This window comes from Lonchura striata, chromosome 19 (genome assembly GCF_050655825.1).
Source record: "Lonchura striata isolate lonStrDom1 chromosome 19, ASM5065582v1, whole genome shotgun sequence".
Classification (NCBI taxonomy): Eukaryota; Metazoa; Chordata; class Aves; order Passeriformes; family Estrildidae; genus Lonchura; species Lonchura striata.
This window is the reverse complement of record NC_140721.1, coordinates 10686840-10705835: the sequence shown is the minus strand read 5'-3', so window position 1 is coordinate 10705835 and position 18996 is coordinate 10686840. Positions and strand designations below refer to the sequence as shown.

Below are 18996 nucleotides of genomic sequence, written 5' to 3'. Positions count from 1 at the left end.
GAGCACGGGGACAGGTCCTGAGCACGGGGACAGGTCCTGCTGTGGCTGTGGCCGTGCTGTCACAGTTAATGACGCTGCAGGGAAGGGCTCTCCTGGATTCCTCCCTCTTTTTTCACATCCTGCACGAGGCAGGGACAGAAATGAAGGAAGTGCCTTCCAGCTAAGTGTGGAATTCAGCAGGATTTAGGATGTGCAGGGTGTCTGGACAGGCTGGCACAAGGCTGGATCCTCCAGGCAAAGAATTGATTGTTAGCCGCTCGACAGTAAAAAAAATATATATGTGGGGGGCAGGGGACTGGATTTTGGGTGGTTTCCCCATTTTTGCCCAGTTCCCATTCCCCCGTCCTTCAGGAGCATTTGAGAGCTGTGCTCTGGTGTTATTCACTGCTCACCACTGATTAATGGGCTGCTAATGGCATTACTCATTTCATTATCCAATCTGCAAGATCAGTCATTATCTAGGGAAAACGGAAGTCCATTTCCTACTGGCCTTAAGTGGTTGGCTGGCGGGGTAAAGTGCGAGGCTCACATTGAGGAAGAGGAGCAAGAAGAAAATTTCTTCTCAGGAAGAAAATTTGCACTGAAAGTCATCTCCAAGTTTGTATTAGTGAAGAGTGGAGCTAAGACATCAGAGGAGATGTTGCAAATCAGAGAGATAAAATAGGTAGCCCAAAATATAAGGACTGTATCAAGAAGATGCTCTCAGAGGGCTGGGATAACAGTAATAATAATAATGATGATGATGATAGTGGTGGTGGTGATGATGATGATGATAATAATAATAATAATAATAATAATAATAATAATAATAATAATAATAATAACCACAACAACAATAACAATAATGCAGCTTGGAGGGCTGGGTCAGAGCTCAGGTGCTTGAGGTGTTGTGTAATTGCGGGCAAAGAAATTATTGCTTTCAACTCACCTTCCACAAAACGGGAAAGAGAGGCCAGCTGGCGAGTGACAGATGGGCAGGGGACAGCAGGGAGGGGACAGCAGGGAGGGGACAGCAGGGAGGGGCCCGGCAGGACCGCGGCTGGCCCCGAGCCGGTGTCAGGAAGGATAACGAGGGGCATGTGTGGGGCACCGGGGGGCACCGGGGCCAGCAGTAAATAAATAAAAGTGTCTGTCAGAGCATAGTGAGAGCCTGGCTGGAGCATAGTGAGAGCCTGGCTGGAGGATCAGAGATTGATGGAATATCCTGAGTGGGGGAGGATCCTCAAGGACCCTGAAGTTCCAGCTCCTGGCCCTGCACAGGACAGTCCCCAAGCCACAGCAGGTGCCTGTGAGCATCGTTCAAACGCTCCCTGCCTCAGGGGTGATGTCCCCAAAGGAATGGGGACGGGGCCAGCCAGGTCCTGGCTGCAGAGAGGAAGGAGAGCCGTGCCCAGAGGAGCCCTGGCATGGCCACGCCGGGCCGGGGAAGGGGAGCTGTGGCCGTGGGCTGGGAGGGCCCTGTGGGGACGGGCAGGGGTCGGTGACACGGCAGAGGGGCTGGTCGGGTTGGTGTGTGACGGCTGGAGAGGTGACACTGGCTGAGGGGACACCCTGGGGGTGGCGGCTGGCAATGAAAGGTGCTCCTCTTGTCCCGGCACGTCCCGGTGCCACCTCCTGGCACAGAACCGGGGCCGCTGCAGGGACCCCGAGCGAGGCTGGCCCGGGTGCTCCTGGCCAGGGGGCTCATGGCAGCCCACGGGGATGTGTGGAGGATGTGCCGGCATGTGCCCGGCGCTTCCAAGGAACGTCTGTGACAGCTGCGGGTCTGAGCCCCCCCAGCCCCGGGCTGCAGCTGGAGCCAGCCCTGCCCCTTCCCTCTGCTCTGTGCCAGCCCTGCCCTGCCAGCACACGAGCCGGTGCCCGGAGGAGCGGGGCCGTGTCGCGGAGTTCTTCCCCACGTTCCTTCCCGTGGCACGGCGCGTTCCCCGCCAAGCGCCGCTTTTACCGGGAGCCCAACATCTGCTCCAGATGCGGCCGGCGCTGCCGCGCTCCTGCCGCTGTTGTCCCGCTCCCCGGCGTGAATGGTGGACGGCGGGGCTTTAAAGAAATGCGAAAAGCCTCGCCGTGCGTGCGCTGAAGTTCGTGTCGCTCCTCGCCCGCAGAGTCGCGCTCCGGGCTCGCCCGGCCCCATGATGAGCTCGCCCAGCGGCCGGGCCCGCCCGACTCGTCTGCCCGATGGGGCTGGTCCCGGAGCCGGCAGAGGCGCAGCCCGAGCATGACGGTGGCCGCGGGGATGAAGCTCCCGGCGAGAAGGAGGAGCCGCCGCAGCGGAGCAGGCAACCAGAGTTCCCCTCCTGGCAAGTGCTGTTCTCCTCTCCGGGCCCTTCGGAGGGAGGGAGGGAGGGAGGGAGGGAGGGATGCTCCTGCTCCCGGGTGGGCGTGGGGACACGGGGCTGCGGGGATGTCGCCACAGGGAGGACGCCCGGCTCTGCCCCTGGAGCAGAACCCCGCCCCAGGCGCTGCTGGGCGCGGACAAGCCCTGAGCATCTCCCCGGAGGGCAAAGGGACTCTGCTGGGTCCCAACCGAGCCAGCCCCTCCTTTCCTGCTGCCTCCGCCTGGGAAGTCCGAGTGGAATTTTGGAAGCCTGGTAGCCTTGGAAATTGATTTTTTTTTTTTTATTATTGTTATTACTTTTCTTTCTTCAGCATTTTGAAAAATGGCTTGACTCACAGTTGCATGAGGCTGTGGGGACTCACAGCCGACCATCTGTTTCAGCTGTTAACAGTCATTAATTTTTTTTGTAATTTTTGCTACTTTCAAGACACTTTGGGGAAAAAAAAAATGTTCTGGATGGCATTGGAGGAGTTCAAAGTCACTAACATCTTTTTTTCAGAGAAACAATGTGCCGTGAATGCAGTTATTCTAAAAGAAATACGTTTTTATCGGCTTTCTAAATGGGGAATTTGTCTCCTGGGGCCATGCAGGAGGACACGGTGTTTATCTCCTTTTCACCATGTATTTGGCTCATACCTGCAATCCACAGACTGAGCAGGGTTTTTCTGGGTTGAATCTACTGCAGAAAAGCTTTCATTTTAAAAAATACAGTGAGATTTTTCTCTTAAGCCGCTGCATTTCAGGGCCCAAGCACTCAGTGGATGTCTCCAGTCCTCCTCCTGGGACAGGGGCTCCAGCTGATGGCTGGGGGTGCTGGCTGCAGAGCTGGGGCACCTGGCCAGGTAAATAAAGGCACAAACCAATGCTATTGTCACTGTCCCCCCCAACCTGGGCACACCGACCCTCCTGCCTCATGTTCCCTGAGCCAGCTCCTCCAGAGGGGCTGTTCCTGATCCCCCAGGGCATCCAGCTCTCCTGGGCCTTCACCCAGGGCTCGAGGTTCACCCCAAAGCCCCTCTGGAAGTTTCCCTGTGCTTCATGGAAAGTTTTAGATGCAACAAAAAAAAACCATCCTTGAGCTTTGCATGGAGTGCCAGGATGAAGGGAATGGTTTCCACTGCCAGAGGGCAGGGATAGGTGGGATACTGGGAGGGAATTGTCCCCTGAGACAGCCCTGGCACAGGTGCCCAGAGCAGCTGGGGCTGTGGACAGGGCTGGGAGCATCTTGGGACAGTGGGAGGGGTCGCTGCCATGGCAGGGGTGGCACTGGGTGGGCTTTGAGGCCCCTTCTAACCCCACCCAACCCATTCTGGGATTCTCTGATGTAAAGATTTAAGGAAATGGAAAGAGAGGGTGCAGCACCTTGGGAACACGAGGTGGGGAGGTGGGGGCAGCTCCTCCAGGGAAGTCCTTTGTGCCACCACGAGGCCGTGGGGTGCAAACAGCAGAGCAGAGAGCTCTGGCTCAGCACCTTTGGGTCCTGTGTCTGTGTCAGGAGGTAAAACACGGCCAGGAGCCTCCAGAGCTGCTCTGGGGCTGCTGCTGGGCAGTGCAGAGCAGAAGGGTCCTTCCCTGCCAGTGACACCGGGGAGGGGACAGCCAGGGGCCAAGGAAGGGAACATCCAGGGGCCATGGAGTGCTTCCAGCCATCCATGAGCACTGCGGCTCTTTCCATGAGCCTGGAAAGGCTCCGGGGCTGCCCAGGAGCTCTGGCTGGGGGAGCAGCCCCTGGCACTGCCTCTGGGGCTGTGCGGAGCCCCAGCCTGCTTTGGGGCACTGAGGGACATGTGGGGACAGGGCATGGCACAGGATGGTGAAGCAATACATGGAATAAATTAATAGACTCCACAGCCAATACATGGAATAAATTAATAGACTCCACAGCCTGGGCTAGTTCTGAAGTGGGTATGTACTGTCAGTGCCCAGCACAAGTGAGGTATCTCCCCAAAAACTTGTGCCCCGAGCCTCAGTCTGACCCACACATTTATTCCCAAAGGTGTTCCATATATAATACACTGAACAACTTTTCTATGCATATTCAACCCCTGGCCCTGCTGCCCTTGCCTCTCATGCTGAACAGCTCCACGCCCTGCTGGGCACACCTGGTTTGCTGTGGTGTTCCTTCTGAGGCTGAAGATTTTGCTCTTCCTCATGATTGAACTTTTGAATTTTCCCTCTCTGCGCGTGTGCTTTCTGTCAGTCTTAATAGGCTTGGAGACAGGGGAGCCTCTTTACCTGGGTTCTTTGCATCCCTAGCCATTGTTCTTTGTGCAAGAAGCTTCAGAAATTTGCATTTTCTTATGCCCTTTTGTGCCACACAGAGGTTACTTAAGTAAAAGGTTAAAATTCAACACATAACTCTACAAACTAAAATATAAATGCTTTATTCATTTTGTTAACTTAAGTGAATTTTAAAAATCTCTGTTTCAGTGGCAAACCCCAAATAGCTCCATGAGGGAAAGCAGAGTCCATAGGATGTGCCCTGAGAGCTCAGCTCAGGTCTGGATGATCCCATATTCCAGGGATATTCCAGGGATGGACTGGAGCCCCCTCCTGACCTTTTCCAGGACATGCCTGGGTCTCTGCTCTCGTTCCTGAGCAGGGGCTGTGCTGGAGGCCAGCCAGGATGTGCTCGCCAGCAGAAGGTGCAGGAATTCACATCTGGAGCCTTGGAGACGTTTGGGGCCAGCATGGTTTTCATTTGAGGCCTTTCCGTTCTCTGTTGACTTAATTAAATAAAAAAAAAAAAAAGAAAAGAAAAAAAAGAAGCAGGCAGGATTGGGGTTCCCCCCCCCACCTTTTTTTTTTTTTTTTTTTTTTTCTGAGCAGATGCCTGGCTCAGAGTGCTACAGAACCAATTTTAATTTTGAAATTTCCTTTCATTTTAAAGCTCCCCACAAGAATTTGGAGCTGCAAACCAAAATGAGGAGGTGTCAGACTTCACAAACCAACCCAACCCCAAACCTATTCATTAACTCAAAAAGCATCTTCTGTTCTGTCAATTTTCTAGGAAAAAAAAAAAAGGATTTATTTTTTTCAAATAAAAACATTACTTTAAAAAAACCCAACAACTGTATTAAGCAGAAATACTCCTCATTATTTGCTGCAGTGGAGGGAAATGGGGGTTGGCTGTTGGCTGAGGGCTGCTCTTCCCCTTTGCCCTTCTGCTGCCAACCTGTGCCATGGGACAGAGAATTTCTGAGCCATGGACAGAGATTTGCAGGTATGATAAGGATGATTTGAGATCCTGAGGCTCCCATTTATTCCTGATGCCCAAATAATTGTTGTTTTTCCCTGTATCCATCCTCGTCCTCCCTCCAGGAGCTCTGAGCTCAGCACACCCTCCAGGGCACAGCCTGGCAATCCCTGCCTGCTCCCAGCTCCCAGCACAGTGAGGGAAGGGAAGGAGATCTCTCCCCAGCAGGAAATTTGCCCATTAACACCCCAGACACCAAAGCCTCAATGGAGCTCTTCCCTCGGAACCAGCTCAGATGCCTCTCCCTGATGGGAAGTCTAAAAATAAGCACATTCTCCACAAACAGCTTAAAGATGTTGAAAATGAAAAGCAACAAAGGCTGGAGAATGGATGAGTCACTAAATTACAGGGCTATCTTTCGAAGAGCAAAACAAAAGCCCACAGAGCCCTCCCAGCTCTGGCTGCTGGAATTCCTCCTGGGTTTGGGGCTGGGCTGGGGCTCTGAAGGGTGAAATCTCACCCAGTTCTGCTCTGAAGGGTTAAACCTCACCCAGTTCTGCTCTGAAGGGTGAAACCTCAGCCAGTTCTGCTCCGAAGGGTGAAACCTCACCCAGTTCTGCTCTGAAGGGTTAAACCTCAGCCAGTTCTGCTCCAAAGGGTGAAACCTCACCCAGTTCTGCTCTGAAGGGTGAAACCTCAGCCAGTTCTGCTCCGAAGGGTGAAACCTCAACCCAGTTCTGCTCTGAAGGGTGAAACCTCAGCCAGTTCTGCTCTGAAGGGTTAAACCTCAGCCAGTTCTGCTCCAAAGGGTGAAACCTCACCCAGTTCTGCTCTGAAGGGTGAAATCTCACCCAGTTCTGCTCCAAAGGGTGAAACCTCACCCAGTTCTGCTCTGAAGGGTGAAATCTCACCCAGTTCTGCTCTGAAGGGTTAAACCTCACCCAGTTCTGCTCTGAAGGGTGAAACCTCAGCCAGTTCTGCTCCGAAGGGTGAAACCTCAACCCAGTTCTTCTCTGAAGGGTTAAACCTCAACCCAGTTCTGCTCTGAAGGGTGAAACCTCAGCCAGTTCTGCTCCAAAGGGTGAAACCTCACCCAGTTCTTCTCTGAAGGGTTAAACCTCAACCCAGTTCTGCTCTGAAGGGTTAAACCTCACCCAGTTCTGCTCCAAAGGGTGAAACCTCACCCAGTTCTGCTCTGAAGGGTGAAACCTCAGCCAGTTCTGCTCCACTCTGTGCCAGAGCTGCTCTGGGTGGAGAGAGAAAAGCCAGCTTGCCCAGCAGCACGAACAGGAGCTGCTGTTCTCTCCCACCTGGGAATTGCTGGGAGTTTTTGGGATAACCCCCCCCAACATGAGCTCCCAGGATAAGGAGCCTTCCTGCAAGGGGCTGTCAGCAAGAATTCCTGTCCACAGAGGGTTCCCTGGCCCCAAGGAAGCCACAAGTGTGTGGAGTCTCAGCTGGGAGACCTCTGTGGGTGTCACTGGCTGTGCCTTTAGCTGGCTGAGATAACACAACGAAAGCTCTGGGATCTTCCCCCTCCCTCAAGGTCTCCGTTCAGTGAGCTCCACCAGCGTGGACTCCGTTGCAAAGCTGCAGCTTTTTTAGCGTTTGCAGATGAGCTCGGATCCCAAATGCTGGCATTTGAGGCAGCGGGAAAGGGGCTGGCCTGGTGCCAAAGCTGTGCCTACATCTGATGTTTGCAGCCAGCCCCAGGCTCTGGGAGAGGCTGCAATGAACCCACGGATCCCACAGATGGTGGGGCTGGGGTACCTGTGTGCCAGCCCTGCTGCTGGGGTGTGGGGTATCCTCCTCGGGGTGCCCCTTCTGCCCAGGAGGGATCCCAGGGTGGTTGGGGTTGGAAGGGACTTCAAAGGGATCCAGGGCCACCCCTGCCATGGGGACACCTTCCTCTGTCCCAGGGTGCTCCAGCCTGGCCTTGGGCACTGCCAGGGCTGGGACAGCCCCAGCTGCTCTGTCAGGGCCTCACCACCCTCACATCACCCCCAGCACCCTCGTCTATCCTTTTTGTGGCTGCAGCAGGGGACCAAGGCCGTGTCCCCAGCCCGCTGCAGCACCGCTGGCTCGCTCCCGGCCCAAAGAACCCTTGGATCCATAAATCCATAAATGCCTGAGCTGGCAGCTCCAATAAAAGCTCTGCCCAAGGATCATCAATCCTGGAGCAGAGCTCGCCCAGCAGTGATTTAATCTCAATATTCCATTCTGAAATGTGCTAATTAAACTCCAGGAGAAAGCATCCAGTGCAGAAGCGAGGTGGAGGAAAAGGAAAAATAAAAGTTTCTCCTGGAATAATTAAGCACAATTAAAATATGAAAATCCTGGCTAGGGAGCAATTGTACTCCCTCCCCCAAAGTGTTTAATCAGAAATAATGGGGTGGAATTAAGCAATGCCAAAAATGTGGGTTGGGGGTTGGAAAACCTCTCCCACTTGGGAGCCACAAGGCTGGGAAAGGCTCCTGAGCCCTCCCCAGGGAGGGGGCAGTGGGTGCTGCCCAGGACATTCCAAACTGGAGTGGGCAGAGCCCCCTCTGAGCACTGTGGGGAAGGAAGGGTTGCAGAGCTTCCCCTCCAAGGGCCTGCCTGATGTTCTGGGCTTTTCTTTCCAGAGGGTCATCCCTAAGGGAGCAAAGCTCTTCAATCCCATCGAGGACTTTCTTCTCTGAGGGACCTCGAAGTTTGGCCCTGCAGGCCTCCCATTTGGCTAAAAGGGATCTTTGAAAGGCACGCAGCTCTCCTGGAGCCATAGCCTGGCTTGCCCTGCCTCCCCTTGGGCACCCAGTTTATTGCTGCTGGGTCCACGGTGCCCTCACCCCTCACTGGGCTGCGGAGCCCAAAGCAAGCCCCTGCCCTGCCCTGGAGGCTCTGCTGGGCAGCTGCCAGGGAAGGAGCCTGCCTGGGGTGAGCAGCTCCATGGGGAATCCCAGCAGGGGCTGGTCACTGCTCCTGGAGTGTCCCCAGGCAGTGACAACAGCCTGCCCTGCTGCCACCGCTCACTGCGTCACGTTAGGATTTTATCAGCTCTATCATTTCCAGGAGAGTGTTCCAAACATCCCGGGGCTGATTCTCAAGGAAGTTCCATCCTTCTGGAGAGCTCCATCCCAGCCCCCAGCCCCAGGAGAATTGAAAAGCAGAGGGTTTGGAGTGATCAGCTCTGTGCTGTAACAAAGAAAAAAAGGAAAAGAGCCACGGGCTGCTCCTATTGATGTGGACACAATCTGGAGATATTCTGAATCTATCTGGGGATTAAGGAGGACTCAGTCCTTTCAGAATTTTTAATAATAAATATATCAGCATAATAGATTTTTCAGCTCCTGCTTTCAGCCATGAAGGTTGGGGCCTTTTTGGTTCATGTTTTTCAGAGCTGAAGGAAAGGAAACTACCTAGAAAGGAAACTACCTAAAGGCAGGGAATAACTTTCCCAAATGTGGATGTTTGCCCCCATTTACTCACATAGGCAGCCCAGATGGAGATGAGGGAGCTTGCAGGTAAAAGTTTTCTCATGGATTAAGGGAAAAAAATAAGAATGAAAAGTAAAAGGATGAGATTCATCTGCATCTCATTCTGATGGAACAACATTTGGTACTACCACTCACCTTCCTCCACTGGTGCTGAGGGCCTTGCTCCTGGAGCAGGGATTATCTTCTCACCAAATGCCAATAACTTCATAAAAATGGTAAAACTCTGGAGTGTAGCCCAGCCCTGATGGTTTATAATTCCTGAATCTTCGTACAGGCAATGTCCAGGCAGTGAGAGAGGGGCAGTGGGATGCAGAAATGCCCCCCTGGGGCAGGACAGCTGAGCTGGAGCAAAACAAGTTGAATATCGGTGGAGATGGGAGTTTTATGGGGCTTATCTGCACAGGGAGTGGAGACCCAAAATCCCTCTGCCCCTGGGTGCTGAGCTGCAGATCATGTTCCTTCTGATCCCAATAAATCCCAGCATGGGGAACACGGTGACCCATGAGGCTGAAGGGGAGAGACAGGAAGGATTTTACATCAGAAAAGTACAAGGGAGACAAGATGTGAATTAAACACCTTTTGAGCCCTAAAATCGACACTCAGCAGGCTTTGTTTGATGTGCACACGGCTGTGGGAGTGTTGCTGGAGCTGACAGGTGTCTCTCCAGGCTGTTTTCCAGATCCAGTTGAGGCAGTTTGAGCTGTGTTGGGCTCCCATCAGAGCCTCTCCTGCAGTCAGCCGCTGTCCCTGCACAGCATCTCTGCTTGCTTTCAGCCCAAATTGCTTTCAGCCAAACTTCCCCTGCTGGAAGCGTCCTGGTCCAGCTGTCCCAGGGGTCAGGGGCTGTGCTGGTGGCAGGCAGTGATCCAAGGACTGTGCCTCAGGAGCATTCCAACAGGGGCTGGGGAGCCAAGCGAGCTCCACCGAGTGCTGGTACCAGCTGAAGGTGACTGCAGCAGGGAAAGGGGGGAGATTTGGCTGGCAGAGGGGCACTCCCGTGGCCCTTCCTCCTTCCCAGGGCAGAAACCCCGGCCCCTTGGATCGCTGGGGTGGGGCCAGGCAGGCTGGGGGCCTGCAGGGAGGAGCAGGGTGTGTGCACACAGAGCCCAGCACACACCTGCAGGTGTGGATTCTTCTCCTCCACTGCTGCTGGCCAAAAAGTCCAGGGTCATTCTGGCCAATATCAGCAATGGTGTGGCCAGCAGGACCAGGGCAGTGAGGGCAGTGATTGCCCCCTGTGCACCTCCAGTCCTGGGGGCAATTTTGGGCCTCTCACAAGACAGACCTGGAGGGGCTGGAGTGTGTCTAGTGCAAGGAATGGAACTGGAAAGGGGCTGAGCCCCAGGAGAGGCTGAGGGAGCTGGGAAGGGGCTCAGCCTGGAGAAAAGGAGGCTCAGGGGGACCTTGTGGCTCTGCACAGCTCCTGACAGGAGGGGACAGCCGGGGGGTCGGGCTCTGCTCCAGGGAACAGGGACAGGAGGAGAGGGAACGGCCTCAGGCTGGGCTGGGGGAGATTTGAGTGGATATTGGGGAAATTCCTCCATGGAAAGGGTGCTCAGGAACTGGAAGTTGCTGCCCAGGGAGGTTTGGAGTCCCCGTCCCTAGAGGGATGGATGTGGCACTTGGGGACAGGGGTCAGTGGTGGGCTTGGCAGTGCCAGGGCAATGGCTGGGCTTGACCCTGGAGGTGTTTTCCAAAAAAACCGATTCTGTGCTTCTAGAAAAGGAACCGGCGGCTTAACCCCGCTCCCAGCCAAAAGGAGACCTGGAGACGGAACTTCCCGAGGGGCTCGGCCCCACAGGAGCGGGACCCCCGGCGCTGCCTTTGTCGGGGCTCTGCCCTTGCCGCTCCCTGCGGGCAGCAGCCCCGGCCGGGCTGCAGGATGGGAGGAGGCCCGGCGAGGAAGGGGTTAGCGGGGCTGGCGGCGGAGGGTGGTCCCTGGCCGGGCCGGGGCAGCGCGGCGCGGCTCGGGCTGCGCTCGGGGCTGCGGGGCCATGGGGCGCTGAGCCGGGGCTGCCGCGCCGCGCCGCCCTCCCTCCTCCAGCATCGCCTCCTTGCAGTCCAGTTATTCGCTTCTTTCATTTGGTTTCATCCCTTCGCTTGGTTTTTATTTTAATATTATTTTTTGTCTCTCTCTCTCTCTCCGCCATCCCCACCGCCCAGATCTCTGTGTGCCTCCTCCCTCCATCCTCCTCTGAATAACTCGTCTCGGAGCGATCTGGAGGGGCGGGGGGGTGGGGGGGGGGGCAGTGGAGCCGAGCAAACCTGTGGCGGAGGAGCCGGCTGGTGGAGAGGTGAGTGAGGAGGTGGCGGAGGATGGGGAGCTCGGGCTGCCCCCCGGCCGGGCGGGGACGGAGGGGAGGGCTCGGAGGGAGCCGGCTGCGCGAAGGCAGCGCCCTCCCCTCCCCGGCTCGGGGGCACCGCGGCTCCACCGGGAACCTGTTGGGGCTTCGGCCAACGCTGCCAGCCGGCTCAGACGGGCCGGCAGCCGAGCGATCCCCGCGGGGGCACCTCTGGAGGCCGAGGGGTGCGCAGGGGGGGATGCTCGGGATGCTCATCCCCTCCCCTCGGTACCCGGATCCGCGGCCGTGCCCCCTTGCCGGCGGTGTGCGCCTGTGGGCGCTCACACGCGTGTTTGTGGAGTTGCCATGGAGCGGCACAACAGCACTTTGGCTGCCCAGAAAACCTTTCTTGATTCGTTTTCTGGCCCCCTGCTCGTCCGTAGCGGGTGATGTAATGAGAGCTCGGTGCCTATGCGGTGTCCTGCTCTCGAGGAGTCGGACACGCGTGGAGATCCCAGATCCCGGCGCAGAGGGAGCATCCGCCATCTGTTTGAATGGACGGGTCCTTATGAATCTGTCAAACCCAACAAATGCACTCGACGGAGGAATTCGGCCCCAAACACCTCCTGATGCCGCTGTCGGCAGCCAAAATGCTCCCGAGCAGAGTCGCGCCCGACCCTCGCTGCCTGCTCGGAGCCGTGATGAGCCCAGCCCCGGCTGATTGCAGCCCATTCAGTCACCGGGTTCGGCACCTGATTTGCAGCGCTCGCCTCCTGCTTCCTTCGCCCCTGGGGCAGCCCCGGGCTGCAGCGGGGCGGGCTGAGCCGGCTCCCGGCCGAGCGGTTACTCAGCAGCTCCTCAAGCCTTTCCCACCCACCAAGTTTTGCTGTTTTCCATGGAGCAGCTGCCTCCCCCTTAGCGCCGGCGCCTGGCGAGCCGTGTCCCCTCCCGGTGGCTTTGGGATGTTGGAAGTCCTCGGGAGACGGATGGGCTGCGCCGGGAGATGAGAGCGGGACGGGCGCTGCGGTGGGGCTCCGGGTACCGGAGGAGAGGTGTGCGATCCTGGGTGGCTCCAAGGGCTCGCAGGACTACAGGAGGAGCTTCCCGCAGGCTGGGAAATGGAATTTGCCCCTTTGCCCAGCTGTAGAATAGCTGCACAAGGCCGGCACTAGCACAGGACTGGAGCCCAGGGTGCTAGCTAGCATCACGTAGGCAGCTGCCACCGAAATGACACACTTGATTGAAGGCCAAAAGAACCCAATACGTAACTGCTGTGATTAAGCTCCATATGATGCCTCAGAGCAAGTAAAAACCCCTCCTTCATCTCATCTTGCTTGTAACGAGACAGCCGTTGCAGGGATCTCATTTGGGTCATGTTGTGGCTTTTGGGGGATTTTGGGGGAGTTGTTTCGGGTCGTTTTTTTTTTGCTTCTGGCTGTACACACCCATGACCTGCAGCAATCCGCACCCCCGCGATGCCCCCTGAGAGCCTGGGGCAGTAGGTGTGCTGCTAGCTGGGAATACAAATTGGAGCAGGTAAGAGCTCCCGATGCCATGTCTTTAGCAGGGAATTTTCCAGCTGCCTTCCCCGCGGGTCTCTGCATGCTCCCTTTCCCCCGGAATGCATGTGTGGGACTGTATTCTCAGGAAGGGTTTGACGGGGAAGCTTCATCCTTGCAGCTTTGGGGAGCCTCGGTGGATGCTCCGCTGTTTGCTCCGAGGATGCTCTGGACCTGTAGCCAGATCCTCTCTGCACTGCACCTGTGGCTAAAGGCTCTGCCCGGAGGGGTCTGCGCGGCTGGGGCAGGATCCCACCGGGAATGAGGGAGCGCAGCCGGCTCCTGCTCGGGGGGAGGCTGCCGGGGTGGCAGGGCTCTCCCTGGGGAGGCTCTGTCCCGCAGGAGCTGCCTTTTGCTCCTCGATCCCTCGGGAGCGTGCAGAGCTCGCCTGGTTCTCCCAGCGCCTTCCCTTAAGTTCTCGGTGGGGCAGGGGTTTGGTCCTGGGGGCAGAGGGATTTCAGCAGGGAACAAAAGCGCTTCGGGAGCAGCTCTCTGCCATCGAGCCCCAGGGCAGAACCTGGCTTGCAAAGAGAAAAAAAAAACAAAACAACCAAACTGAAACAGATCATAAGGCACAAAGGGTAATTTAACCCAATTTTCCTGCCTGCCTGAGAGTGGGGAGAGGGGCTGAGCCTCCTTGTTCCCCCTCCCTGGCTCCATTTCCACGCAGGTTCTGTCCAATCACGGTGTGCTGGAGGGTTCTGCTGATGCAGCCCATCCCTTCCATACCACGGCAGCTCTGTAACTATAAATGGGTTTAGAAAGAGCGTTTTGGGGGCTGCTTGTCCGGGCTTCCCTGCCCCAGCCCGGACACATTTCCATGGCCGGTCCCGTGCGGCTCCCTCTGCCTCCTGCAGCGCTGCCCCTGTAAGTTCAAAGCAATGCAACTTTCTCGTCGTTATTTCTTTTGAAATGTCCGAATTTCCAAGCAAAATCATGGCTTGACCCGTGCAATGATGGTGCCGTGCATGTTTTGTCTTCCAAAGTTGTGGTAAACTGAGCAAAATGCGCATTGAGAAACTCCTTGGACTAGCAATACCCTCCACCATCATTTTAGATTTGTGCTCATAGAGCTTTTATTGATTTGGGATGAAATATGGCAGGCAATCTATGAGGAGATGCAAATTCCAACAGGCAGAGCCTTTTCAGAAAATTCTGGGAATGTCAGAAGGGTCTGAGAGCATTCATTGTATCCAGGTGCCTTCCTGAGGTGAGCTGAGAGGGTTTTTTAATGTTGTGTAAAAAGACCAAGACAGTTTTATTCAGTTCATACAGTCCCCAGCTAATGATGTACTGGGGATTGATCATATGGAGGAGCTTTGCCAGGCTGGGGAGGCTTTAATTGTGTTTTTAACCTGTGAATGTGGTTAGTGTTAAAAGTGTGAGGCAGAAACTCAAGTAAATCCTGGGTATTATGCAATAGTTCTTGGGCTATCATGAAAAGAGGGCAATAGAAACCAGCTGGTTTATAGGTCTGCTTTTAATTAACTGCAGCCTCCTTTGATAAAAGCACTAACATGTGAAAATGGTTCTCAGAATAAAGACATTAAGCAGTGGTAATAAAAGCCACAGTCTGAATTTAGTCTGTTGAACCTGGAGTCCATGGGCAGGACCTGGAAGATGCAAAGAAATTCAATGAGTGGTTCTAAAAGTGCCCTCTCATTCCCTGAACTTACCATCACCTTGTGGAGGCTTGCTGGACATCCTTGCCTTTGCATTTTTACAGCAGGAGAAAAGCAAACCTGGAACATCTGCACCAAATCCTGGCCTCAGGTCTGTCCCTCAGACACTGAATCCTGCAGTGTCCTCAGGTCTGTCTCAGCTGCTCTCCTGCCCTTGGGTCTGCCCTAGCTGGGGCTGCCAGGCTCCTTTTTGGACCTGGACCTTTCCTGGACCTCCCTTTGCCAGGCATTACCCAGCCATTTCTCCTGGCTGGAGGGCTTGGGTCTGTGTTGTTCTGTGCCTGGAGCTATTCCCTGTTGTGCTGGCATCTCTGCAGGTTTGGTGGCTGTCCCTGGCGTGGGGACACTGCCAGTGGGGTGACAGGGCCCGGTGGGTTCATCTCTGAACCCCAGCAGTGAGTGATGCCTGGTGGAGGAGCTGGTTTGGGGCTCTCTGGTCCATCCCTTTTCCTCACCCTGTGTTCCTTCCCTGCAGCAGGGCTCTGGATGCTCAGGAATGCAGGAAGGTTAAAATGTGAGCAGGGCCCAGGCAGTGGGGTTTGCCTGTGGTCCCTGGGTGTCCTGCAGGGTGGCTGGCACAGGTGACAGCACAGGTGACAGCAGGGAGGACATCTGTGTGCATCTCATCTCCCTGGGCTCTCTGTCTCCTGCCTGCTGGAATTAAACCAGGAGGTGAGGCAGCCCGAGGAGCTGCCATCGTTCAGGGGTGGGAAGGGCTCCGCTGGTGTCCTGCACAAATCCAGCTCAGCTTCCTCCACCCCAGCCCCCATTCCTGGGGTCTGCACCCTGTTCCTGCCCTGTTCCTGCTCCCACAGGGCTCAGGGGGCAGAGGCTCCCCGAGTTCAGGAGCTGCAGGTGCCTAATGGGGCTCTTCAGAGCCCTCCTGCCAAGCCTTGGGCAAAGAGAGGAGGCAAACCCAGGCCAGGGGAGCCCTGCTGGTACTCCCAGCCTGTCCCAGCACAGGGAGCTGCAGGTGCTCTGACCCCAGGGGCAGCGTCCCGTGGGCAGGGCTGGAATACCTGCACGTGTTCCTGCTGCTAATTAGCCAATGTCCCCAGGGGTTTGAGGACGTGTCCAGAAGCCACCAAAAATGTCACAATAAAGTGTTCCTTGGGGTCTATTTATTCATTCAGGTCACAGACTCTGCTCTGACCCCTTTTAAATGGCCTCTCTCCTTTTCTCCCTGGATATCCCTGAACTCTCCAGGGCAGTGATTTCTCCTCAGCACATCAACCCTTATGCAAACGAGATTCCGAAGAATTGATCAATCCTGCCAGGTATTAAGGTTGGAAGAGCCAGCCTGAGAGCAAATCCCAGAAAAAAACAAGAAAATGAAGTCTCTGTAACTGTTTTCAATTATCCAGTGCTGCTGGTTCTCCTGGCGTTTCAGGGAGAAACGCGGAAATCTCTGAGTCGAGCTTGTTTACAGAGTGCTTGTGGCTTTCAGGCCCAGCCAGAGTCAGATTTCTCTTGCACATTCCCTTCAAATAAAGGCTGAAATAAAAATAAAGATGCTGTAATTTGTGCCACCCCAAGAGCTCAGCAGGAAATGATCCCTGGGGTTCCTGGAACACTTTACTGAATCTTCCAGGGAGCAGGAGCTTTCAGGAAAGGGACCCAGCGGGACCCTGCTCTCCCTGATAGGAGCTGGTGTCCTGGAGTTAGGGATGGTGAGGGGCTCCAGCATGGGCGGAGCCAGGGAGTTCTGGGCATTTTCCAAAGGCCAAACCCCAGAGCTTTGCAGCCTCACAGCTCTGGGCTTTGGCCCTTGGAAAAGGCCCATTCCCAGTGACTGTGTGTGGGGTCACTGGGATCACTGCCACAAGCAGGGTGGGGTTGGATGGATGGATGATGGATGGATGATGGATGGATGATGGATTGATGATGGATGGATGATGGATGGATGATGGATTGATGGATGGATGATGGATGGATGATGGATGGATGATGGATTGATGGATGGATGATGGATGGATGATGGATGGATGATGGATTGATGGATGGATGATGGATTGATGATGGATTGATGGATGGATGATGGATGGATGATGGATTGATGGATTGATGGATGGATGATGGATGGATGGATAGATGGATGGTGGATGGATGGATGGATGATGGATGGATGATGGATGGATGATGGATGGATGATAGATTGATGATGGATTGATGGATGGATGATGGATGGATGATGGATTGATGATGGATTGATGGATGGATGATGGATGGATGATGGATGGATGATGGATGGATGATAGATTGATGATGGATTGATGGATGGATGATGGATGGATGATGGATGGATGATAGATTGATGATGGATTGATGGATGGATGATGGATGGATGATGGATGGATGATGGATGGATGATAGATTGATGATGGATTGATGGATGGATGATGGATTGATGATGGATTGATGGATGGATGATGGATGGATGATGGATGGATGGATGGATGGATAGATGGTGGATGGATGGATGATGGATTGATGGATGGATGATGGATGGATGGATGATGGATTGATGGATGGATGATGGATGGATGGATGGATGATGGATGGTGGATGGATGGTGGATGGTGGATGGATGATGGATGGATGATGGATGGATGATGGATGGATGATGGATGGATGGATGATGGATGGATGGATTGATGATGGATGGACGGATGGATGGATGGACGGACGGATGGGTGGATGGATGATGGGTGGATGGATGATGGGTGGATGGATGATGGATGGATGGATGATGGATGGATGGATGGATGATGGATGGATGATGGATGGATGGATGATGGATGGATGATGGATGGATGGATGGACAGACACAGACCACCTTTGCAGCAGTGCTGCAAGTCCTGTGTGTCCAGGGCAGCTGACATTGCCAGTGTCTGCAGGAGTGGCACAACAGTCCCTGCACCTTTTGTCACCACAGCCCATCCTGGGGTCAGTGACAGCCAGCCTGGTGGCTCTGGACACCTCTGGTTGGGACAGGTCTCCTTTGGCTCTGCTCACCCTCTCCCAGCAGCCTGGCATCCTCTTTGGATCCCCTTGAATCTGGGCCATTGTGTCTGAGGACACCTTTCCAAGGAAGCTGCTGGCCCTGGATGTTTGTAGGGGAAGTGCTGGGAGCGGATCTTGGTTGGAATCTTATGCCACAACCCACCCCAGTTTATATAAAATTATTCCAGTGTTGGGGTTGCCCTCATCTCTAATTCCTTCTGCTCATTTCTGTGTGTTGGTGGCTCCAGTTCTCCCAGCTCCCAGGGAATTTTCTGTAGGAACCATCAGCCATTGCTTTAAAAAATAACTCTCACCAGATGTCCCAAAACCTCCTTTAAAGACGAGGTCTGGCAGAAGTCAGATTTATTGGGAGCAATTAATTGTCCTGCTAAGAGCCCTCAATGTTTTGGCATTTCATTAATAAGATGTAATCAACCACCAGGCTATTTGGAGTGTTACTCTGTCAGATCCGCTGTTAATTGTCATTATTTGATAGATTTCATGTTTATAATTACTGGTGTGTGACGCAGGGTGTGCTCTGAATAATCCATTGTGTATTGTTTTGTGAACCAGGGTGCTGGGGGTGCCAGGAATCGCTGCTGCTCCTGTCGCCAGGCCTGATTTATGCCTGGCCAGGGGAGGGAACTGGACAGGAGGGAATGAACAGAAGCTCAGAAAAGTCCCCTCGGGCCAGGCTCAATGAGCAAACACTCAGCAGCTGTGAGTGGAGGAGAAAAGGGTTCAACAGAGCAGGGAAATGTGGTAGGGATGGGTTATGGGGGGTGGGGGTGACATTTCCTCCCTGCTTTGATGTGCTCCTCAGCTCAAAGCTCTGGGATATTTTTTTTTCTTGCTGTCAACAAGGACCTCATTCTGATAATTTAATTCTGAGTGATCTCGTGTTGTACTCAGGGAGAAAAAAAAAAAAAAGAAAAAGCTGAGTACTCCAGAGAAAGAGAATTGGGATATTTTTGTGTGTGAGCAGCCTGGACTGTGGGGTGGGGTCAGTGTTGGTGATGCCCCAAAGCCTCTCTGGCACTCCTGAGCTGCCCTGGGTACTCAGCTGAACCTGCTCCCCCTGGCTTTATCCATCCTGACTTCTGGGGAAGCTGATTTCTGGGAAGGGGGCCAGGAGGAGCCCCCTCCCCACACTGCAGGGATCCCTGCTGGGCACAGGTGCCCATGGCTCCCCTTACAGCACGAGCAGGATGGGCTGGGCAGGGATGGGGCTGCAGGGGCTGGAATGCTGCTCCAGCAGCTCCAGCAGCTCCAGCAGCTCCAGCAGCTCCAGCAGCCTCCCCCCCGACCGGCTTCTCCTGAGTTTTAGGGCCCAGAAGGAGCTCAGAGCCTCCAATGTGGGAAAGAATTTATCAACAGCCCCAAATTTTCACCCCTTAACTCCACCAGGGGCTTCCAGTGAGGCACCAGGGCCTGGGGACAGGCTGGACATGTCCCCCCGGTCA

The 18996-nt window shown here is 54.7% G+C and overlaps 1 protein-coding gene and 1 long non-coding RNA gene across 5 annotated transcripts in view; one reads left to right on the top strand and one right to left on the bottom strand.

The window, feature by feature from the left end:
• Window positions 1-18996, top strand: part of CALN1 (calneuron 1) — a 150834-nt gene that overhangs the window by 16519 nt on the left and 115319 nt on the right. For 2 of the 4 annotated variants that reach the window (XM_085557124.1, XM_085557125.1), the window contains exon 2: window positions 2103-2297. In XM_085557124.1, coding sequence (XP_085413250.1) covers window positions 2176-2297 — 122 coding nt within the window. In that variant the 5' untranslated portion in view covers window positions 2103-2175. Of the gene's footprint in view, window positions 1-2102; window positions 2298-10966; window positions 11302-12627; window positions 12826-18996 lie in introns of those variants that run through there. The other 2 variants (XM_021533213.4, XM_021533212.4) reach the window with 2 other exon arrangements.
• On the bottom strand, window positions 4704-10874 carry LOC146765800 (uncharacterized). The gene is made up of 2 exons (XR_014949442.1): window positions 9143-10874; window positions 4704-5061 (listed from the first exon to the last, which is right to left on the bottom strand). It is a non-coding gene; the product is annotated as an uncharacterized LOC146765800 (long non-coding RNA).